Source organism: Primulina eburnea, chromosome 15 (genome assembly GCF_022965805.1).
Source record: "Primulina eburnea isolate SZY01 chromosome 15, ASM2296580v1, whole genome shotgun sequence".
NCBI lineage: Eukaryota > Viridiplantae > Streptophyta > Magnoliopsida > Lamiales > Gesneriaceae > Primulina > Primulina eburnea.
The window spans coordinates 3,651,201-3,674,063 of record NC_133115.1 but is presented as its reverse complement, the minus strand read 5'-3'; the positions used below and the strand labels follow the sequence as shown (position 1 = coordinate 3,674,063).

At 37.5% G+C, this 22,863-nt stretch overlaps 1 protein-coding gene and 1 long non-coding RNA gene across 5 annotated transcripts; one reads left to right on the top strand and one right to left on the bottom strand.

Moving 5' to 3' along the window:
• The first annotated feature begins 8,482 nt into the window (after positions 1–8,482).
• Positions 8,483–11,504, top strand: LOC140815107 (type III polyketide synthase B-like). Its single transcript, XM_073174219.1, has 2 exons — positions 8,483–9,690; positions 10,014–11,504. The coding sequence occupies exons 1-2, from the start codon at positions 9,513–9,515 to the stop codon at positions 11,009–11,011; spliced, it is 1,176 nt and encodes a 391-aa protein (XP_073030320.1). The 5' UTR covers positions 8,483–9,512; the 3' UTR covers positions 11,012–11,504.
• A 6,662-nt stretch (positions 11,505–18,166) lies between these two features.
• Positions 18,167–20,280, bottom strand: LOC140814039 (uncharacterized). Of its 4 annotated transcripts, none has more exons than XR_012114062.1 (5): positions 19,477–20,280; positions 19,197–19,281; positions 18,876–19,045; positions 18,555–18,751; positions 18,167–18,389 (listed from the first exon to the last, which is right to left on the bottom strand). It is a non-coding gene; the product is annotated as an uncharacterized lncRNA (long non-coding RNA). The 4 variants fall into 4 exon arrangements; XR_012114060.1 differs by having other exon boundaries at positions 18,555–18,728; XR_012114061.1 differs by having other exon boundaries at positions 18,555–19,045; positions 19,477–19,599; positions 20,082–20,280.
• Between the last annotated feature and the right edge of the window lie 2,583 nt (positions 20,281–22,863).

Sequence of the window (22,863 nt, the reverse complement as noted above, 5' to 3'; positions counted from 1 at the left end):
ACACTGGTGCATCTCATTCATTCATATCTGCGAGATTTGCTAAGCGTCATGCATTACCTTTCACTTCTTTGGACGTTGTGGTATCTGTTTCCACACCGATGGGTCATTCGGTGCTAACTAAACGTCTAGTTTTGGGTTGTCCTCTAGAGTTTGAGGGTAATGTTTTAACTGCTAATTTGATGATTCTTGTGATGGAGGATTTTGATTGCATCCTGGGAATAGATGTGCTGACTATGTTTAGAGCTACTGTGGACTGTTATCAGAAGTTTGTGCAGTTTCGTCCAGTGGAGGGCGACAGTTGGTTTTTCTATGGAGAGGGAGCGCGACCCCCGATGCATGTGGTTTCTGCTCTGAAAGCCTGTCGTGCTTTAGAGTCGGGCGGGGAAGGCTACCTTATCTATGCTATTGATTCGTCCGCAGATAGTGTCGGTATCAGTGACATTCCAGTGGTTTGCGATTTTCCGGATGTTTTTCCCGAGGAGATTCCTGGTTTTCCTCCCGTTCGGGAAGTGGATTTCGGCATTGATTTAGTGCCAGGCACGGCACCAATCTCTAGAGCTCCTTATCGTTTAGCTCCATCGGAGATGCAAGAATTGAAACAGCAGTTGCAGGATCTTCTTGACAAGGGGTATATTCGACCCAGTGTGTCCCCGTGGGGAGCACCAGTTCTTTTTGTCAAAAAGAAGGATGGTTCTATGCGGCTCTGCATAGATTATCGGCAGTTGAATCGTGCGACGATAAAGAATAAGTATCCGTTGCCACGGATTGATGATTTATTTGATCAACTGCAAGGTACCTCTGTGTATTCCAAGATTGATTTAAGGTCTGGTTATCATCAGCTTCGGGTTCATCAGGGAGATATATCGAAGACTGCATTCAGGACCCGATATGGGCATTATGAGTTTCTGGTTATGCCTTTTGGGGTGACGAATGCACCAGCAGTTTTTATGGATCTGATGAATCGGGTTTTTCGGGAATTCTTGGATAAGTTTGTTGTGGTGTTTATAGATGATATCTTAATCTATTCGCATGATCAGCAAGAACACGCACAACACTTAAGGATTATTTTACAGACACTTCGCGAGAATCAGCTTTATGCGAAGTTGAGTAAATGTGAGTTTTGGAGTGACAGGGTTGTTTTCCTTGGTCATGTCATTTCTAGCAAGGGAGTTTCAGTTGACCCAAGTAAGGTGGAAGCGGTATTGAACTGGTCGCGTCCGACGACAGTAGCCGAGATCCGCAGTTTTCTGGGATTGGCTGGGTATTATCGCCGTTTCATTGTCAACTTCTCTCAGATTGCTAAGCCACTCACTCAGCTCACTCGGAAAGATGTTTCATTTGAATGGACATCAGAGTGCGAAGAGAGTTTCTTGGAACTTCGCAGACGTTTGACATCTGCGCCTGTTTTGGCTTTACCGTCTGGATCTGGTGGTTTCAGTGTTTACACCGATGCCTCTTTACAGGGACTAGGGTGTGTTCTGATGCAGAATGAGCATGTGATTGCTTATGCGTCGAGACAGTTAAAGCCTCATGAGGAAAACTATCCTGTTCATGATCTGGAATTAGCAGCGATCGTTTTTGCTTTGAAAATCTGGCGCCATTATTTGTATGGTGAGCGATTTGAGATCTTCACTGATCATAAGAGTTTGAAGTATCTGTTCACTCAGGCTGAGTTGAACATGCGTCAGCGTCATTGGATGGATCTACTCAAAGATTACGATTGTGAGATCAAGTATCATCCAGGATCTGCGAATCTCACGGCCGATGCTCTTAGTCGCAAGGTGAGGTTATCTGCTCTTCAGACTTGTGCTGTATCTGGGATTATTCAGGATTTCTGTTCGATGGGATTCAATTGTAAGCATCGGAAGGGAACAGAGAGTATCCGTATAGCTACTATTTTGTCCGAGCCAGTTTTGTATTCTCGGATTAGAGATGCTCAGATGTCTGATTCTAAGATTCAGAAATTAGCTCGGTTGGCTGATGGAGATAATACTTCTGGTTTCCACTATCAGTCCGAGGGTCTTTTGTGCTTATCTGGTCGTGTTGTTGTACCGGAAGATGACACTTTGAGGGAAGAGATTTTGTCCCAGGCTCATCGTAGCAAGTTGAGTGTTCATCCAGGGAGCAACAAGATGTATAAGGATTTGAGGACTCGATTTTGGTGGAAAGGTATGAAACGTAATGTTTATCAGTATGTCTCCAAGTGCCTTGTCTGTCAGCAGGTGAAGGCTGAGTATCGACGACCTGGAGGTTTGTTACAGAATCTTCCTATTCCGGAGTGGAAGTGGGAGCATATCACGATGGACTTCGTGACTCACTTGCCTATGTCTGTGGGGAATAGAGATGCTATCTGGGTGGTAGTGGATCGACTTACTAAGTCTGCCCATTTTCTTCCGTATAACAGAGATTTCACTTTCGATCGGATGGCGCGGTTGTACATTCAGGAGATTGTACGGTTTCATGGTGTGCCCGTGAGTATCGTTAGTGACAGAGATCCTCGATTTACATCTAGATTTTGGGGCAGCTTTCAGCAAGCTTTGGGCACTACCTTGAGTTTGAGTACTGCATATCACCCAGAGACTGACGGTCAGTCAGAGAGGACTATTCGTACTCTTGAGGATATGTTGAGATCTTGTGTGATGGATTTCGGGCCAGCTTGGCAGGATCATCTGCCGCTGATAGAGTTTGCATACAACAACAGTTTTCATAGGAGTATTGGTATGTCTCCGTTTGAAGCATTGTATGGTCGACGTTGTCGTACTCCTCTGTTCTGGGAAGAAGTCGGAGAACGACAGGTCGAGGGTCCAGAATTGATTCAGCAGGCCATGGACAAAGTTCTTGTGACCAAACAGCGGATTAAGACTGCTCAGGATCGACAAGCGAGTTATGCGAACACCAAGCGCAGACCTCTTCATTTTGATGCAGGCGAGAAAGTGTTTCTCAAGGTATCACCTTTTCGGAGGATTCTGAGATTTGGACTCAAGGGTAAGCTATCTCCGAGATTCATTGGTCCTTTTGAGATCTTAGAATGTGTGGGAGATTTGGCCTACAGATTAGCTTTGCCACCGTATCTGTCTAGTGTTCACAATGTGTTTCATGTGTCCTTGTTGAGACGATACGTAGCGGATGAGTCTCATGTTTTGCATCCGACAGAAATTCAGCTGAATCCGGATTTGTCTTTTGTGGAAAGACCGGTTTCGATCTTAGACCGGAAGGATAAGGTACTGCGGAATAAGACTATTCCTCTTGTCTTAGTGCAGTGGCAGCGCCGAGGTACTGAAGAAGCTACTTGGGAACTAGAGAGTCGCATGCGGTCAGAGCATCCAGAATTGTTCTAGTTGTAGTATTTTCAGTTATGATTGTAATTTCAGTTGTGCTTTCAGTTGTAATTCATTCTTAAGTTGAATGTATTGTTGTTCAGAATTGTCATTCTTCAAACTCGATTTCGCGGACGAAATCCTTTTTAGGGGGGGAGAATGTAGTATCCCGATGTCTAATTTGAGTTAATTATTGGATTAATTATATTTCGGTGGGATCGGAAGGACCGAACAGAGTTCGGATCGTCCGAAGCGGGTTCGGATCGTCCGAAGAGAGTTCGAATCGTCCGAAGACAGGTGGCTGGACACGTGGAAGACATGCAGAGTTCAGATCGTCCGATCAGGGTTCGGATCGTCCGAAGACAGGTGTCTGGACACGTGGAAGACATGCAAGGTTCGGATCGTCCGATCGGAGTTCGGATCGTCCGAAGTGTGCCGGATCGGATCTTCCGAAGTGGATCGGATCTTCCGATCGTTGTCTATAAATAGAGGCGCGAGGTTTCACTTTTTACTCGCCAATTCCGAGTGTTCCAGAGCGTTTTAGTCGTTTCTGATGGGTTTCTAGTCTTTTCCCGAGGTTTAGGCACTAGCGGGGAGCTACTAGTCTTGTAGCGGAGCTGTGCTCTAGTTGGGAGCTAGCGGCATCAGTGGGCTGACTACGGACGCAGGCTTGATTCTAGGGCTGATTGCTAGGATCTACTGTTTTGAGGTACGAAAGTACTATCCGAGATAGCAGGATTGAGTATGCTTTACTATGTGTTGCATGTTTATATGTTGCATTATTATCTGTCATATGATGCATGGTTTATTATGCGGCATTTGCATAATCATGTTGAGCCTGACTATTTTTGAGATAGCCTGTTGAGAGGGTGCTCAGCCCTCGTTTGTTGTGGATGGTTGGACCCCGTTGGCCGACGGTGGTCAGGTCACCGGTATATCCACAGGTTTATTTTGGTATGGGAGCCACCTCCTGGTGCGACGGCGCAGAGTGCTACATACCTTGACGTCATTTACCTGAGCAGTATTTCGATATACCCAGATCCTGGTATCCAGTACATTTTGCATACATGCATGTCATAGTCTTGTATACTCATGCTTTCGGTGCTGAGAGTTTTATGCTCACGTCCTCGGTTTATCTCTGTTTTGGACACCCTATTCGATGGGGCAGGTCTCAGGTTGGACGGTCCAGGAGGGAGTGGACAGGGAGCTGGCAGAGGTTGACCTGTAGTTGTTGGTATTTGTTCTTGGTATTTAGTTCGATCTGGTTGTTTAAGTATTTTGTACTTACAGATTCGATTGGGTTGTATTACTATTTTTTCCGCTGTTTACCTGATTCAGTTTTAAATGTTAATTTTGCATGCTTAAGTTCTGATTAGTAGGTGATTCTGGAACGGGTCACTACATACTCCCTCAACTATAGTAGTTGAACCTAATCCCCAACAACCAGTAGTTGAAGTACAAGCTCCTAGAAGGTCTGATAGGGTTATTAGACCGCCTGCAAGATATACGCTTCTTCATGAACAAAGTCACGATGAGCATTGTGTTGGATGTGATCCAATGAATTTCAAAGAAGCAATATCTTATACTGATTCAACCAAATGGCTTGAAGTCATGCAGTCAGAAATGGACTCTATGTATTCAAACCAAGTCTGGACATTGGTGGATCAACCTGAGGGAATCGTTCCCATAGGGTGCAAATGGATCTACAAAAGAAAGCTTGGAACGAATGGGAAGGTAGTGACCTTCAAAGCAAGGTTGGTTGAAAATGATTATACTCAAAGGCAAGGAGTTGACTATGAGAAAACTTTTTCACTAGTTGCTATGTTTAAGTTCATTAGAATACTACTAGCCATACCAGCATAGTATGACTATGAGATATGGCAAATGGATGTAAAGACTGCATTCCTCAATGGAGACATCAAAGAAGAAATTTATATGTCTCAACCTGAGGGATACACATCAGTAGGAAGTGAGCATAAGGTATGCAAACTTCAGATATCAATATATGGTCTCAAGCTGACGTCAAGGAGATGGAACCTCAGATTTGATAGCACTATCAAAGAGTTTGGTTTTGCTAAGAATCCAGAGGAACCATGTGTGTACAAGAAAGTTAGTGGGAGTGTAGTGACATTCCTAGTACTTTATGTTGATGATATCCTGCTCATTAGGAATGATGTAGGATTACTGCAATCAACTAAAGTATGGTTAGTAAGTAAATTCTCCATGAAAGACATGGGTGAACCATCCTATGTATTGAGAATACAAATCTATAGAGATAGATCAAAAGGATGTTGGGGCTCACCCAAGCGATTTATATCGATATCATTCTAAATAGATTCTCTATGGAAGAGTCCAAGAGAGGATACTTACCAATGTGTCATGGTACTACTCTATCTAAAGCTATGTGTCCCAAAACTGATGAAGAGATAGAGATGATGACACGTATTCCATATGCGTCTGCCATTGGTAGTATCATGTATGGTCTGATATAGACACGTCCTGATGTTGTTTGCGCTCTGAGTGTTACAAGCAGATATCAGGCAAACCCTGATCCAATGCATTGGAAGGCTGTGAAAGATATTCTTAAGTACTTGAGAAGGACTAAGAACTTGTTCATGGTCTATGGGGTGGAGAATTGAAATTGGAAGGCTACACTGATTCTAGCTTCCAATGTGACGTAGATGATTCGAAATCGACCTCTAGTTTTGTATTCATGCTATATGGTGCGGCTTTCTCTTGGAAAGGTTCCAAGCAAGACACCGTTGCGGATTCCACCACTGAAGCTGAATACATTGTTGCATCTGATGCAGTCAAAGAGGTAGTTTGGATGAGGAATTTTGTCCAAGAGTTGGGCGTTATTCCTAATTGAGTTGATCCAGTCCCGTTGTACTGGGACAGCACTGGTGCCGTTGCGCAAGCAAAGGAACCAAGGTCTCATCAGCGATCCAAACATGTACTGAGGAAGTTCCACATCATACGGGAGATTGTGGGAAGAGGAGACATATCAGTCGAAAGAGTCCCCTCTGCAGATAATGTTGCTGATCCACTTACATAGCCCTTGCCAGGACCATTGTTTCAGAAGCATCGCGAAACAATGAGATTAAAGTTAAGGGTAGTTGGCTCTAGGGCAAGTGGGAGATTGTTAGAGTAGATGCCCTGTAAGCCAACGGTTGGCTAGGGAATTTATTGACTCAAGTGAAATAAACAATCTTTATTTTAATATAATTTAACTTTTAATGGTTTCGTTATACTTTATCTGTATACCCATGCAATCAGCATAGATAAAGTCCTTGATTATGCTTTAATACAAATGAATCGTAATTCGATGTTGAAACTCATTTGTAAACACTGCATATTCTAAATTCGTTCCTAGTCGATTCAGCCGCCTAAAAAATGGATAAAGGTCGCTTGAGCTCGAGACTAGCATCTGTGATGTTGTGTACTGCGTTTCTTGGTAAGGGCATAGAGATGTCCAAACATACAGATGGGTAGTCATATGATGATTATACCGAACAACCCTCCCTCGGACTTTCCAAGTGGTTATCATTCATCGAGAGGATAAGTCCGTGGTTATGATTGTACACCATTAGTCCTTATGACCCGGGACAACACTGAGGCTCTATATGCTAGGGCTGTGCTTTGACTCGTTTACCGGCTCCAGGAGAGTCATCAGGTGGCGAGGTTGGGTACAGTTGCGACACATATAGGAGCCAGTGCATTGTAGTCGGGGATTCACCGCTCACCTACGGGTGTGGATATCCTATGTGATCATATGAAATAATAGTGCATGGAATCTCTGGCCAGAGTACGAGATGTACGTTGGAGAAAGAGTTCTCCAAATAGTACACGTGATGCCACTATTATAGTTATCACATAGTTATCGAATTAATATGCAACTCTCGATGAACCAATAGTTGCAGATTCGATCGGGATATATGAGATGAAGGGACCGTACTGTACGTTAATCATAATCGACTGGTTCTTGCAGGCACTATCAGTGATACCTAGGGGATCATGGGGCGATGCTACTAGACGCTCTTACCATGATCCGATGGGTGCAATCAGAAATGAGTTCTGACATTCTTGATCAAGGTGTTGATGAAAAGAATGGGGCTAACTAGGGTAAGCCCGAATAAAGGATTCTGTCCTGAATCACAAAGAGTTGTGAACCCACGGCTAGCTGTATCCCTGAACCATTGAGGGTCACACAAGTACTGAATTGTTTGTTCCCGTAGAGAGAATAAATTCAAGAAGTTGAATTTAATTATATAGTAAATTCAAGGAGTTGAATTTATGATAAATAAATTTTGAGAGAATAAATTCAAGTAGTTGAATTTATAAAATGTGATAATTTAATTTATTAAACTCAAATGTTGGGTTTATTAAATATTAAATTTTGGAGGTGATAAAAATTCAAAGAGTTGAATTTATAATTTAAATAATAAATTCAAATGTTGAATTTATAATGTATTTAATTTATTAAGCTCAAAAGTTGAGTTGATTAATTAATAAATTAAATATGGTGGGTATTATGTTTAATGGGCTTGTAGGAGTACAAGTCCAACATAATAAATAATTAAAGTTTTAATGGACTTTGATTAAATTAATTAAACTAGTTGGACTAGCCCAATTAATTAAATCAAGCCCATTAATGTTAATTATGTAATTAGGGTTTAAGTTAATTATAAATAATACTTGAAAGTCAAACCCTAGCCCCACTACAATTATATCTCACGAGAACACCTTCTCAAAAAGGGAAAAAATTCGGCTGCTTCAAAAGGGAAAAGGATTTGTGAACCGTCTCTCAATTATTTCTATCCTACGTAAAATCTCTTCTACTTTTCTAGTGCAAATTAGAAGGGGATCAAACAATGTAGTCGTGGACTTGATAGGAGGATAAAACAAGGAGATTATTGAAGAAAGTTCGTAGGGAATCATCAAGAGCTAGATCTGTTTATATCGGATCAGTTGGAGCCAAGTGATCTATTCACAAAGGTATAAATTTCTAACACCCTATGAATTTTTGTTAAATCATACGAACGTCCAAAGCAATATTATTTTGTTTTTCAAAATAAAATAAAAATTTTAAATCTTCCGCTGCGTTTGGGCGTGTAGAAAACCAGATCCAACAGCTGCTAAGGTTTCAAAGGATTGCTGCAGACTCTTCAAAGTTTGGACATAATCTAGGCAGCTACAGGTCTTCGATATGGACAACAAAATTTTCTTGCGAATGGTTGCTTCGAAAATGGGCAGAAATCAGCGTCGAAAGCTCACGAGAATGAGATAGGAAATGGACTGCTACGGGGGCTTTGATTTTTGGACAGAGAGCTTGCATCGAATACGTGCAACAAGTGGTCAAATTTGAGCAGAATTTGTTTTTTAAAAGAGACAGATTCTGCTCAAAAACTAGCATAATTTTGTTGTTGAAATGGACCAAATAGTTGCTGGAATGTTCTGAGTATTTTAGCAGAACTTTAGGTGGAATATAGAAGCTTTGATACATGGTTTGGGATGAGTTTCTGATGCTGTACGTGGGAATGTATATAGGCTAAGAGAGGTGAGCTGAAGAGACTGCCGTTTGAAGGCTCTCATAGCTTATTGAAGTGTCTTAATCAACCATTACAAGGCTGTTACAAGATGAGGGTCAATGGTGTTTAAATTTAAGAATTGAAGTGGCTTGAATACATTAATAGGAGCTGTTACAAAGGTGAGAAATTAGCTGATACGTTGAGTTCAAAGTTTCAAATTCATGGGCTGTCAATGCTTGAGTTTATGGGCTGAAACTCTGAAGTTCGTGGGCTGCTCTTGGGTCATGTCTTCACAGAGATGCAACCTTTCTGACATTGCCTCAATGATGCATCCAAGCCCCAACGGCAGCATGAAATTTTACATTCATTTGTGTAAGAAGGAAACTGATGGTGGAATTTTTATTTGCTCTTGGTTCCTAAACCGAACCTCCACCTATCAGAGGTCATGTATTTATCACCCCTAAACTAATTCTACTTAGATTATGTAAAAAATTGTTTCACTCTTCCATCATTTTGTTCCTGCAATGGTTAAACTATTTTTCATATCTTTTCAACCATAAGAAGCTGTGCATTACTGGTGTATATATAGAAGCAAATTATGCCATCTACTTTGTAAGAAAACAAAGTTTCTGTAAGCATTTTGAAGTTGTCATTGATCGAAAGAGTCATGGGAAGTGAAGAGATGAAGCAATACCTGAAGAATGCCGGTCCCGGAAAAGCGGTGATTCTAGCCATTGGAAAAGCCTTTCCTCACCAGCTGGTGATGCAAGAGTTTCTGGTTGATGGCTATTTCAAAAACAACAACTGTGATGACCCCGACCTAAAGCAGAAGCTCACTCGGCTCTGTAAGCTCTCTCTTCGCATATTTTGTAACTTTCCTTTTTTTGGCTTGAAATCAGGGACTAGTTTAGGCCTAAGATTATGAGTCTTTTCATCTTAGACGGGAGCGATCGTCTGCCATCTGCCATCGCCCCCTGTTGAATCCGGCCCCGTTAAAAATAGTGATCCTTAGCAAATCCCAAATTCATTTTATCAGTCAGACCAAGAAGATGATTTCCTGAGTAACATCAGATTGACAATGCTTTATCGTCAGGTGTTTTTTTGTCTAGTTAAATATTACTGTGTGATGATTAATACTGACTAGTTTACATTGACATTGACTCAACAGGCAAGACAACCACAGTTAAGACCAGATATGTAGTAATGTCAGAAGAAATCCTTAAAAAGTATCCTGAACTAGCCACTGAAGGGGTTCCAACAGTCAGGCAAAGGCTGGACATTTGCAACTCAGCCGTAACGAAAATGGCGATCGAGGCCTCACAATCTTGCATCAAGAAATGGGGCAGGTCAGTGTCAGACATAACCCACTTAGTCTACGTCTCCTCCAGCGAAGCCCGGATGCCGGGTGGCGATATATACATTGCAAAAGGGCTGGGTCTCAGGCCGGAAACTCGCAGGGTCATGCTCTACTTCTCAGGATGCTCAGGTGGAGTGGCTGGTCTTCGAGTAGCCAAAGACATTGTTGAGAACAATCCCGGAAGTCGCGTCCTGCTTGCAACCTCAGAAACTACCATTATTGGATACAAGCCACCAAGTGCCGAAAGGCCATACGATTTGGTTGGAGTTGCTTTGTTTGGTGATGGGGCCGGAGCCATGATCATCGGCTCGAACCCGACTCTAAATCTCGAAAAACCACTTTTTGAACTTCATACATCGATGCAACATTTTCTACCAGATACAGAGAAGGTTATTGATGGGAGACTCACGGAAGAAGGAATAAGTTTCAAGCTGGAAAGGGAGCTCCCTCAGATAATTGAAGATAATATTCAAGATTTCTGTATCGAACTGATGGGATTTGCTGGATTTTCTGAAAACGACTACAACAAATTGTTTTGGGCCGTTCACCCGGGAGGACCCGCGATTTTAAATCGGTTGGAGAAGAAGTTGGAGCTTTTTCCAGACAAACTGAATTCCAGTAGAAGGGCTCTGGCAGATTATGGAAATGCTAGTAGCAATACAATTGTCTATGTGCTGGAGTATATGTTAGAAGAAGCCAAAAATGTTAAGAAAGAAGAAGAAAAAGGGGATAACAAATGGGGATTGATCTTGGCTTTTGGCCCTGGAATCACATTTGAGGGGATTCTTGCAAAAAATCTCACTGTGTGAACTGTGTAAAAGTTTGAAATCTGCTGCAAGGAAACAAGAAATGGGGTGATATGTATGTAGTTTCATACTTGTTATGTTTCTGTTATTAAATGTATTAGCAAGTGTTATGTTTTAGCTCTTTGTAAACCAGTATATTTTCTTGTGAACCATTTTAAATTACTTACAAGTTGCTAGATTTAATCAGGATCTCTAATAGAGTAGAATCTTGCCCTTCCCATTAGAACGTGAAAATAAGAACAAGGCAAGATTAATAGGAAGAGAATTATTACTGCACCAAACAGTATTTTAAGTGCCAAACATAATTTAAAAAAAAAAAAACATAATTAAGAGGCCTCCACAAGCAACCGAAAATAGCTAGAGACAGGACAAAGGTAGCTCAGCACAAGAATTGTTGTACAGATCTTTAAAACATAATGTTATTCAAGAATCCATTTATGCCAGCTGATAAATGGACTCTGCCGGAGAAAAGAAAGAAAGAAATAAACAGATTCCTATTGTAATTTATGGGCATTTGCGTTTGTTGTTCCGAGTAGTGAGACTAGCGTAGCAAGGGCAGGCTGCAAAATTTCCATAAGTCCCCGGTGGCACGCAGTTGCACCGGAAGCAGCACGTCCCACATATTCTTCGGCACAGATTTGGCCTTTTCGATAGTTGGCACCGAGCTGCACAAGCTTCACCACAATCTGCACACACACCATATTTAGATGTATGAATAGAGCAAAGACGAATTTCACGATCAGGGGCTTCCCACTTATCTAAAATCTGCACACACGCCATAGTTGTCATGCTAGAGTTGCTACTCGTGCTCGACTTGTACTCGGACTCTTAACCAATATCATATATATTGAATTTTGGCTTAGCAGCTCAACTCACTTGCAGCACCAGCCCAAATATAGTGAAACGTAAACCGAGTCTACCATTACTTAGGCTCTACTATAAAATTTTGAACCTTACAATTTGAGAAAATTTAATAGAAAACTGTCTACATATAATGTGCTTGCAAAGTCCAAGACCGCACGACCACGACACGAGATGAAACTGTTATTTCCGGCCGGGCAAGATAGAGGTAAAAGAGAAGAGAATGATATATTACTTATTCTTGGAATGTTGGAACCTCCTACACCTCCATTGCTAGTGCTCTGCAAGAAGATTGCAACGATAATATTATTACCTATAAGTTAAAGACATCAACTTATCGAGAAACTGAATCATACAAAAATGGCATGATCATGAGTTAGCTACCCCTTGTGATTGAACTTGATGGACAAGAACAAAGCATAAAAGGATTAAGGCGATAAGAGCTTTGGAAACAGCCATTGAAACCAGAAACTTTATTCAAATATTGGGTTTTATTTATTGGAATTTGATTGTTGAATGAGATACAAGAACCCTATTTATAGAAGATATATTTATAAATTTGATTTTTAAAACATATAAAATTTATGTAGATAGAAAAGGCAATAAGAGAGAGAGAGTAGATGGAAAGTGCATGCATGCAAGTGAACAAATTCTGTAGGCACCGAAGCAGGCTGGCATTGTGGCCTACTCACCTACAAATATTAATAATAGCTTTAAATTGGTCGATGAGATATAATTAGGGATTATTTCACCCTGCCCGTGCTGCCTGCACGGGAAGGGAACGGCCCGGATCACTCCACATGAGTGATCCGGGCCCACCACCATGTATTAAAAAAAAAAAATTGGCTCGGATTTTTCCGAGTCGTTAGATCTATCCTGCGGGCAGTGCTCACACGGGTAGGGTCTACTTTACCATATAATTAGTGTAGAAAGAAGAAGCAAATAGCAGATTGTTTTGGAGGACCTTTTGACCCATTTCACTCACCAAAAAAAGTACATAATAGTTGTAGTTGGACCACATGATATACATTTTGAACCAGGATTATTTGCATTCATATTAGACAAAAACTTATCTGGGACTCTCACGGGTCGCATTTTGTGAGACAGATCTCTTATTTGGGTCATCCATGAAAAAGTATTACTTTTTATGCTAATAGTATTACTTTTTATTGTGAATATCGGTAGGGTTGATCCGTCTCACAGATAAAGATTCATGAGATCGTCTCACAAGAGACCTACTCTTCGTATTATATTATTTGAAAAAATCATATTTATTTATTTATAATAAGATTGTTTGGTGCGAAAAATGATGTATAGATGAATGTATTTAAAACAAGATTGCTCGGCGGGAAAGATGATATATAAATGATTAACATATTTGAGTTATTCAATGTTTGACTTAATTTCTGCAAATAAGTCGTTTTGTTATTCATATACATTGATTTATCAATATTATAAAATATGTCATTAATTATCACACCTCACGAGTCAGTGAATACACTCAATTAACCGGTCATACTCTTAGGTAACGTTTGGTTGGGGTGATTGGGTAGGATAGATAATTTTATCCTACTCTATCCGGGCGTTTGGTTGGGGTGATTATTTAACCAAGTCAATCCCTCCTATGAATGATTGGGTTATATTAGGTAGGTTAAAATAATACCTCCTCACCCCCTAGGATTATTTATCCCACTCTTAATACCTCTTATTTTTCCAATTTTACCCTTCTCCTAAATTCAAACTCACCACCACTTCCCGCCTAAAATCAAATTTACCACCACTTCCCGCCACCGATTGCCGCCTCCACAACCGCCGACGGACCGCCAACCGCGGCCGAGCACCGGCCGACAGGCGACGGACCGCCGGCCGACAGCTGTTTAGCGACGGTTTGTAAAAAACCGTCGCAAATAGCGACGGTTTGTTTTCAAACGGTCGCTAAATGTCAAATTTTTTAGTAACTAAAATAATTCAAAACCAGATCGGCGACGGTTTCTCAAAAACCGTCGCTAATAGCGACGGTTTTTAAAATCCGTCGCTAATTTTCCGGAAACTACCACCATTTCCGACCGGCCGCCGCCGTCGCGAAGAGGAAGGGCAATTTCGTCTTTTCATCCAAAAATTCAAAATTATCCTACACTTAAAATCTTACCAAACATAATATTATTTTACACTATATATTACAATCCTACCAAAATCATTTTCTTTATCATTTACGTACTAATCATTAGTTTATCCTATCCTTCCAGCCAAACGCAGCCTTATTGTATAATAAAATCATGTTCCACAATTAAACAAAATGTTTAATTGTAAAATAATCTATTTTCATTAAATGTAGTGTATATATGTTTAGAATAGGTCTCTATGAGAAGGTCTCAAGAATCTTTATTTGTAAGACGCGTTAACCCTATCGATATTCACAATAAAAAGTAATACGCTTAGCATAAAAAGTAATATTTTTTCATGGATGACATAAATAAGATATATATCTCACAAAATACGACCTATGAAACTGTCTACACAAGTTTTTGTCATATCTTTATCTATGTTCTATATTTTAGAACAAGGTCATAGAGGTCCATCATGATCTATCTATATATTGTGTATTCACAAAAATAATCTTAATTTTTTTAATTATAAATAGTGTTTTTTAACTTTAATTTTAATTTGTTTTTTGTATTGTTGTTTTGAATTATCACTCTAATTCATCATTATTTTGGTAAACACCAAATAATTTATAACACGCGTGCTTATAATACGTTGCTAATATGGGGGAAAAAAGAAAAAAAAAAACAAAAAATGGGCTATATAATAATATCTATAGCTAAGGTTTCAAGTCTCTTAAAAAATATTTTCAATACCCTTTCAAAAAATTATATATAATTTTCTTTTTCAATAAAGACATGTTCCACCAACAAAGTCAATTAAATTAAACATCACTAAAAGGAGCATAGTATATCCCTGAAATTCTGTAGGGTCCCCTCTTCAGAATCTTCATTTGATTATAAAATGTTTCAGATCTGACATTAATATATGATTTTGAGTATTCGATCATGTATAAGTAGTATTAATGACACGTCTTTTCTCAAATAATGATATATGATTTTTGAGTACGCAAACATGTATAACAGTCATTGATATTACTGACGCATGTCTTTTTTCCGATTAAAATGAATACAAAACATTAAAAAAAGTGGTACTATGTATAATATTTCAGTATCAACTTTTTAGGATCTGGTACTAATATGAAATATTTGAGTACACAAACAAGTATTAATATAATATAGTTGTTTTACTTCTATACTCAAATTTTATATTTTTATATAAAATCACTATTCAAATATCATATATTAATTTCAAATTTTCAATGTTTTTTAAGAAAAAAAAACACATGTGAACATAAGTAGTGCATAAATTAAAAAGAAAAAAAAAATTGATCCGATGAGAACTGAATACTAATACCCTTGTGTATATGATGGATATGATAAATTTAAAGAGGATAATTGGCTTGGTTGTCTCACAGCTGTATTCTTTCTGGAAGTCTATCCAATCTAGAGAGAGAACATTCACATAAATATTTTGATGTACGTTGTACAAATTACCTTATTGCAATTATTGCGCTTTTCACAAATGTTAGCTTACATCAAATAGAGTTGGAGTCAGTATGAGACCGTCTCACGGATCTTAATATGTAAGACGGGTCAACCCTACTCATATTCACAATAAAAAATAATACTCTTAGCATAAAAAATAATATTTTTTCTTGGATAGCCCAAATAAAAGATCTGTCTCACAAATAAGATCCGTGAGACCGTCTCACACAAATTTTTGCCAATCAAATGAAGGCCTTTTTCCAACCGTTTACTGCTATCAAGATTTCAAGTTTACGACCATATTTCAAATAATAATATTAAAAGTACGATTAAAATGTCGTACAACAATATTTATAACAAGACAAAAACTTGTGTGAGACAGTCTCACGGATCGTATTTTGTGAGACGAATCTTTATTTGGATCATCTATGAAAAAGTATTACTTTTTATACTAAGAATATTACTTTTTATGCTGGATATTGGTAGGATTGATCGTCTCACAACTTAGGATCCGTGAGACAGTCTCACATGAGACTCACTCTTATTACAATTAAATCATGAGATTTTGTTATTATATCGTTAGATTTTGCATTGAATTTTTCATTAGATGTTGATAAATGAAAATTTTGTATTGAATTTTTTGTGTTATAAGAATTATTGTACAAATTTGATTGTACATGTAACGTTACTCTATTTCAAATTATAACAAACTTTTCCAAATTAAAAAGAAATATAAGACCTTTTATCACAACTCACAAGTATAGTGGCCTAATAACGTTAACATCTCAATAAAAAAGAACAAATCTCGAGTTCGAGACTTATAATAGTAAACATTTACTCTCGTAATATAAAAGAAACAAAGATAAACGTATTCCCTTTAGAAAGGCGACCCTAAATGCATAATTCATAAATGGTAAATCTATTGTGAAATAGTATCATAGATCTTTATTCATTAAACGGATCAAATCTATCTATATTTATAATAAAAATAATAATTTTTATAGATGACTCAAATAGAATATTTGTCATATAAAATTGATATATAATACCGTTTTACATGAATTTTTGTGATTCATAAAAGTAAAAAAAAAACCCAGTGAAGGTTCTTTCTGAAATAAATTTTCAAATATAAATTCATTATTTGATTTTAATTTATGTAGTACATAAAATATGACATGATGAAAGAAACGAGGACAACTCCTCTCCAACCAATTCAACCCGCAAGATAGATGATTTTAGTACTCTCTATAATGAAAAAGGCTTGAGATCGAGTTTTACATCTAATAGTCTCGTCTTGTTTTTCTCTTGTAATGACTCAGATTCGAATCCTCCTACCTCTAGATTAGGATTTCAAAAAAAAAATGAAAAATGCTTTAGATTTAAAAGAATCGATCATCAAACAAATTTAATATTTTAAACGATCACATGTTTTTTTAATGATTAAAAAGTATTTTGGTATGAACTATTGATAACTTAATAAATTTGTGTATGAATTATTGTAAATAACTTAATTGATATATGATTCAATTTAAAAAATTAAAGTTCAATTATTATTATTAAATTCATATATGTACAACTGAACTTTTAAATTTGAAATTTGTAAATTATTGTATAAAAAAAATGCAATAGTTAAAATTGAACTTAAAAACAATTTAGAATATGAGTAAAATTGACTTTTTAATTGGATTATGTAGCAATTAAATTATTTATAATACTTCATGTACTAAGTTGTATCCCTTGAATTCTCATATTAAAAAATTATAATATTTAATTAAGTTAGTTTAATTTTTCAAAATTTTAAATAATTTCCAAAACTAATGATATGTTCATCGAATAAATTCAACTAATCATTAAATATAGTCGAAGGGGGATTTTTTTAAAAATATTCGAAAAATGGTTGAATATTTCATGAGTTTTTCTATAAAAAAAAACATTTTTTTGATTTCATCATCATCATCATCATCTTTTGACACGCCATAAATGCCTATTATTATTATTATTATTAACATCTCTTGGTACGGGATGCATATATACTTGTTAAATTATTTTGCCATTAATTTTTTTTTTTGGCAAAAACTTGTAGTAAACGATCTCATGAGTCGTATTTTGTGAGACGGATCTATTGTTTGAGTCATCCATGAAAAAATACTATTACTTTTTATTGTGAATATCGGTATGGTTGACATTTCTCACATACAAAAATTTGTAAAATCGTCTCACAAGAGACCTACTCATTTTTCATAAAGTTTAGAGATCATATCAAAAGACGAAAATTTAAAATAGTTTTCACAATATGTTTCTATGTTAAAGGTAATGTGGTAATTTAAAAATTCAAAATTACAGATAAATATAAGTGAATATTTTATGGAGATACGATAATTAAATATAAACAAAGAATTACTAAAATAATTTTTTATGATATTTTTTTGATTAAACGGAAATGAGGTATTTTTGTACTTTTATAAAGGTATTTTTTATTTATAAAAAATTATATTATGATCTCAAAATTAGTTATTCTAGGTTTCTCAAGTATTATAATATAGTAATTGAATTAATATATATCTTGTGAGAAGTTTTACGGATCCGTGAGACGAGTCAACTATGTTTATGTATATTTTTTTTTACAGCTTAAATCTTGTAATTTATTAAGTAATAATTAATATTTTTGATATAAAAGTAATATTTTTTAATGAATGATTATGATATCTCAATATCAAGAGATTAAAAAGCCAAAAGTAAAAACCAAAAAGAAGTGTCTCCCATCACCAAAAAACTTTTTATCATAATTTTTTTCTTGCATGTCGATTATCAAAGGTAAAATCAGTTCTTGAAGCATAGAAGTGTCACCTTTAGGGAAGCACCACCCACAAGAAATCCATCAATATCTTCTTGCTCTGCAAGCTCGGCACAGTTGCTTCCATTGACCGAACCTGACAAAAAACTCATTCAGAACATACAAACAATGTATATTTAGTTTTATACTAGCTTTCTGAGCATATGGCAGATAGGAAGTTTGAAATTAAATAATCTGAGTAATAGCAGGAAAAATACAAATTTTCTTTTTCATGGAAGCTTTTAAACTGACAATAATGTACCTCCATATGTAATCCTGAGTTTTAGAAACAACTCAGCAGACACGTTCTTACTGAGCCAATCCCGAACAGCTACATGAACTTCCTGTGCTTGATCTAGTGTAGCCGCTTTGCCAGTTCCAGTTGCCCATACAGGCTCAAGTGCAATCACAATTTTATCCCAGTCTGGACCGGCATCTGCAGTTTATAAAAGCAAAAGACTGAAAACAGATTAAACAATATATTTTCGCACGAAATTCCTGTTTCAACTTCTCACACAAAAAGACTGAAAACAGATTAAACAATATGTTTTCGAAAGAAATTCCTGTTTCAACTTTCACACACCAAGAAACAGAGAGAAAGAGTCTAAACATGCCGGCAAAAGCCTTCAGCTGCTGGTAACAAACATCAAAAGTTTTTCCTGCTGCCCTTTCTTCCAACAACTCCCCGATGCATGCGATTACTCCTACATTCTGGCTCAAGACATACGCAGCCTTCTTCTCAATGAACTGCATCTGCATATGGTTTGGACTTTGGAGAAGGCTTTTTAAAATGGAGCAGAGTTAGCAAGAATTGGAAATGGTGAACTTTAACGCAATGAACTCCTTTCATCTTTTCGCTTTTAATAAGTCTGACAAAATTAAAAGATCTTCCATTTGCTTTTACTTAATTGTCTTCTCCAATTACATGTCTCCCTTCAGAATGCCCCAGAACAACCCACGTGCACCCAAGGTCATTTATTTGTTCCGCACTGCGCAATTATGTTAACACATAATACATCCCAAAAATGTATGACATTTATGAAACATCAAAATCATCATCCATAGTCCTTCAATAAACAGATTAAATTTGAAAAGGGCTTTCGGTCACAAACAAGACTACTCTTTGTGTCTTAAAACCAAAAAATAATATCATAATCATTGCACGTAGAAAGTGTGGCACACACCTGATCTCTCCCATAAAAGCACCAGCTTTACCAATCCAACAATTCTGAGCAGCTATCTCTACACGATCAGATTGTGTGTTCTTTACTTGATCGATGTAGACAAAAGGAGGTGCTAAACAACATCTATGAAGGGCAAAAGCAAAAAACAGTAAGATCAATTTGAATATATTTGAAATCCGCCAATCCAAACGCAACCTAAGGGATTGGAATTCTTCTCAGTTGATATGGTTGCAATTCATATCAGAAACAGCAGGTTAAGCTTAAACCATGCCTATAAGCTTTCGTGGTGATTCGCCACATTAAACCATGGGGAAAATGTTATATCCAAGATGAAGATTTTCGAAGGAAATAAGTATGGAAAAGTGAGAGAACCAAGTTATCTTTTTCGCAAATCAGAAGGAAACACACGATGATATTCTTAGAACTACATTGCAATCAAACATAGCTAAAAGTTTGAGACAGAAGTTAACTTTCCAGAAGCCTATCCAGTGAAATGGAGAACCTCAAACTTAAGTGACTAATGGAAAAATTAAAGACAACATAAAACCCTCCGAATTTGTCTTTATGACATGACATGACATGAGATATTAACAAGGAGAACTCACCAACATCAGACTCCAATGTTCCAGTGTTTATATCAGAAACCAGCTTGCTTATAGACTTCACTGGTCCCATTCTAAAGTAAAGTTTCAAGAAACAAGTAAATTAACTGAGAAAAAAGGGAAGGCAAAGATACATAAACACAAATGATTCATCAGACCTCACTTATATGACTATGAAATACTCCAAGGAAGATAGGAGAAAAATATTTGTAAGGCTCGAAGATTTAGTTATCATAATCAGATGGATTTGTTGATAATTAAGATGATTGTAGTCCCTTTCTTTCTTTCTAGTCCAATAAAATACATCTACAAATTGTAGATGTATTTTATTGGACTAGAAAGAAAGAAAGGTGAAGAATAAATGTAAAGGGCCGAAGCTATGGCGCATATGCGCGAAGAAATGCGCGCATATGCATGAGAATTACAGTAGCATCGGCGCATATGCGCGAAGAAAGTGGCGCACATGCGCGACATGTCCAGAAACATTGGCGCACATGCGCGGAATAAAGCGGCGTATATGCGCGAAACTTCCAGCAACTGTGGCGCACATGCGCGAGTTTATTGGCGCATATGCGCGGTCTGTCCAGAAGCTTGGGCGCATATGCGCGGAAAGAATGGCGCATATGCGCGAGCTGTTAAATTGTTGAGACCGTAGGTCTCGCGCACATGCGCGAGTAATGCCGCGCATATGCGCGAGACGTGTACATCAAAGAACAAGCCATTTGTCCTAAACCATGCAATATATATATAGATGTGTCTTGATTTCCCTCCTCACTCAGCTGATGGCCGAGAGAAAGTGAGGAATAAAGGAGAGGGAAGATTCTTTCACTTGGAGATTAGCTTGTGCAAGATTTACATATCCAAATTTAAATCCGACTGCGGTTTTGAGCTCCTCTCGTTACTAGCTACAAAGTGATGTAAGTTTTATGTAATTTCAACAGGTTTCGAAATTCAGATGCTTGGGAAATTAGAATATGATAGTTATATTGTGTTCTTGACGTATTGAGCATGATATATTTGTAAACGGATCAAAGAAATGATATCATATGTAGTTCCTATGAATTTCAATATGGTTTATGAATTATTGGGGCAGAATTATTGTGTTTTGGATGGATATTGTATTGGATTATGATTGAGAATAAGATAGTGTTGATATCTGTTGAGAATTTGATTGACCGGTATCGAGAATTACGTCGTTATGCCATCGAAATGTATTGAGATCACGTAGTGACTTGGATATATGTTGATTTAGATTAGAAATTGATAGAGTACGTATTCACATTTCCATTTCAGATTCGTATTGGCGACCGTGACAGCGATTCTACGACGAAAGGTATAGTACATGTTTTGTTTGGGGAATCACGACTCAAATGAGATTACATTTGAGTTTCCCAACCAAAATCACATACTTGTTTGATTGTTCATACCTTGATATGATAATGATTGTTATAGATTGGTTTATAGAACTTGTATGCAGATCTTGCTATGCATTGTTTACAGATCGTGTAGCATTGCGTTATGCTTGTTTGCAGATTTTGTATTCATGCATTAAGATAGGGCAGTCTGGAGATCAGGCAGACTACTAGATGTTCGGCGATATCTCAGCTTAGGGGAAGATCACCGCCCCTTTGTAGACGTGGATACAGATCAGGCCGAAGTCTAGGAATAAGACGTACAGCACCTCGATTGGTAGGGTAGGTGACAGCCAGTGACGTCTTATTCACAACGGGATCCCTAGAGTTCTAGTCGAGTCGAGTCTAGACATGAGTAGATTCACATTGCATGATTTTATATGAATGACATTCATATCAGCATGTTTCATGTTTAGATTGTTTATATGCATGTTACATGTTTATACTGGGATTTGTTCTCACCGGTTTTCCGGCTGTTGTTATGTCTGTATGTGTGCATAACAACAGGTGGAGCAGGATCTGGGTCGAGACAGAGATGATCGGGTTAGCGTGGAGATCACGGGCGCAGCAGAGGACTAGTGGTCTTTTTATTAGCTTTGGATCATCTTTTGTTTATAGATGGTAGTGAACACTAGTTGTATATAGAATAAGACATGTATCTGTTGTTGTATGTTGTACAATAAATAAAGAACTTATGCTTGTTTAGTTACATTTGATTTGATGTAAAAAGCGAATAATTGACCCACATTTTAGAATAATGATCCATTTAATCCCAAGAAAAAGAATTAGAGCCCGGGTCCCCACAATATTACAGTTGACATCTATGATATTACAATTTATTTATTACATTATATTAAAATTGCAATGAGTTATTTTGGAATATTCTCAAGTTCTCAAATTGCAATCGTTTATTCTCAAATTCCAACATATTTTATTGTTTCGAATGAGTTATATTATCAAATGAGTTATTTTATTGTTTCGAATTTCGTTTTTAATAACATGGTTTTGGCTCTATTCTCCTCCTCCAGTACCCATGCCATATTCTGAAACTCCAAGGGTGTGGGAGGGGGGGGGGGGGGGTGCGCTGGCAGGGGAGCATAAATTTTGGACGGGTGAATCTGATTTTTGTCTATATGCGCACAAAAATTGTTGGATTATATTTGATGTGATTCGGAATGACAATAATGGTTACTGTATTGTTAAAATGGGTGCCAATACCTATTGTGAAAATGGGTGCCAATACCTACTGTCCATTCCATATACATATATATTGATACATTATTGCTCTTTTTTTATATTGATTCAGCAATTAAAGTTTTTTTAGCAATTAGCAATTAGAATATTGTTCAGTGAGCTAATCTAGAATATTGTTT

Coding starts and splice junctions, on each gene's coding strand:
- LOC140815107 (XM_073174219.1), top strand. CDS start 9,513: ATGGGAAGTGAAGAGATGAAGCAATACCTGAAGAATGCCGGTCCCGGA. Junction 9,691..10,013: donor GCAGAAGCTCACTCGGCTCT/GTAAGCTCTCTC, acceptor TTGACTCAACAG/GCAAGACAACCACAGTTAAG.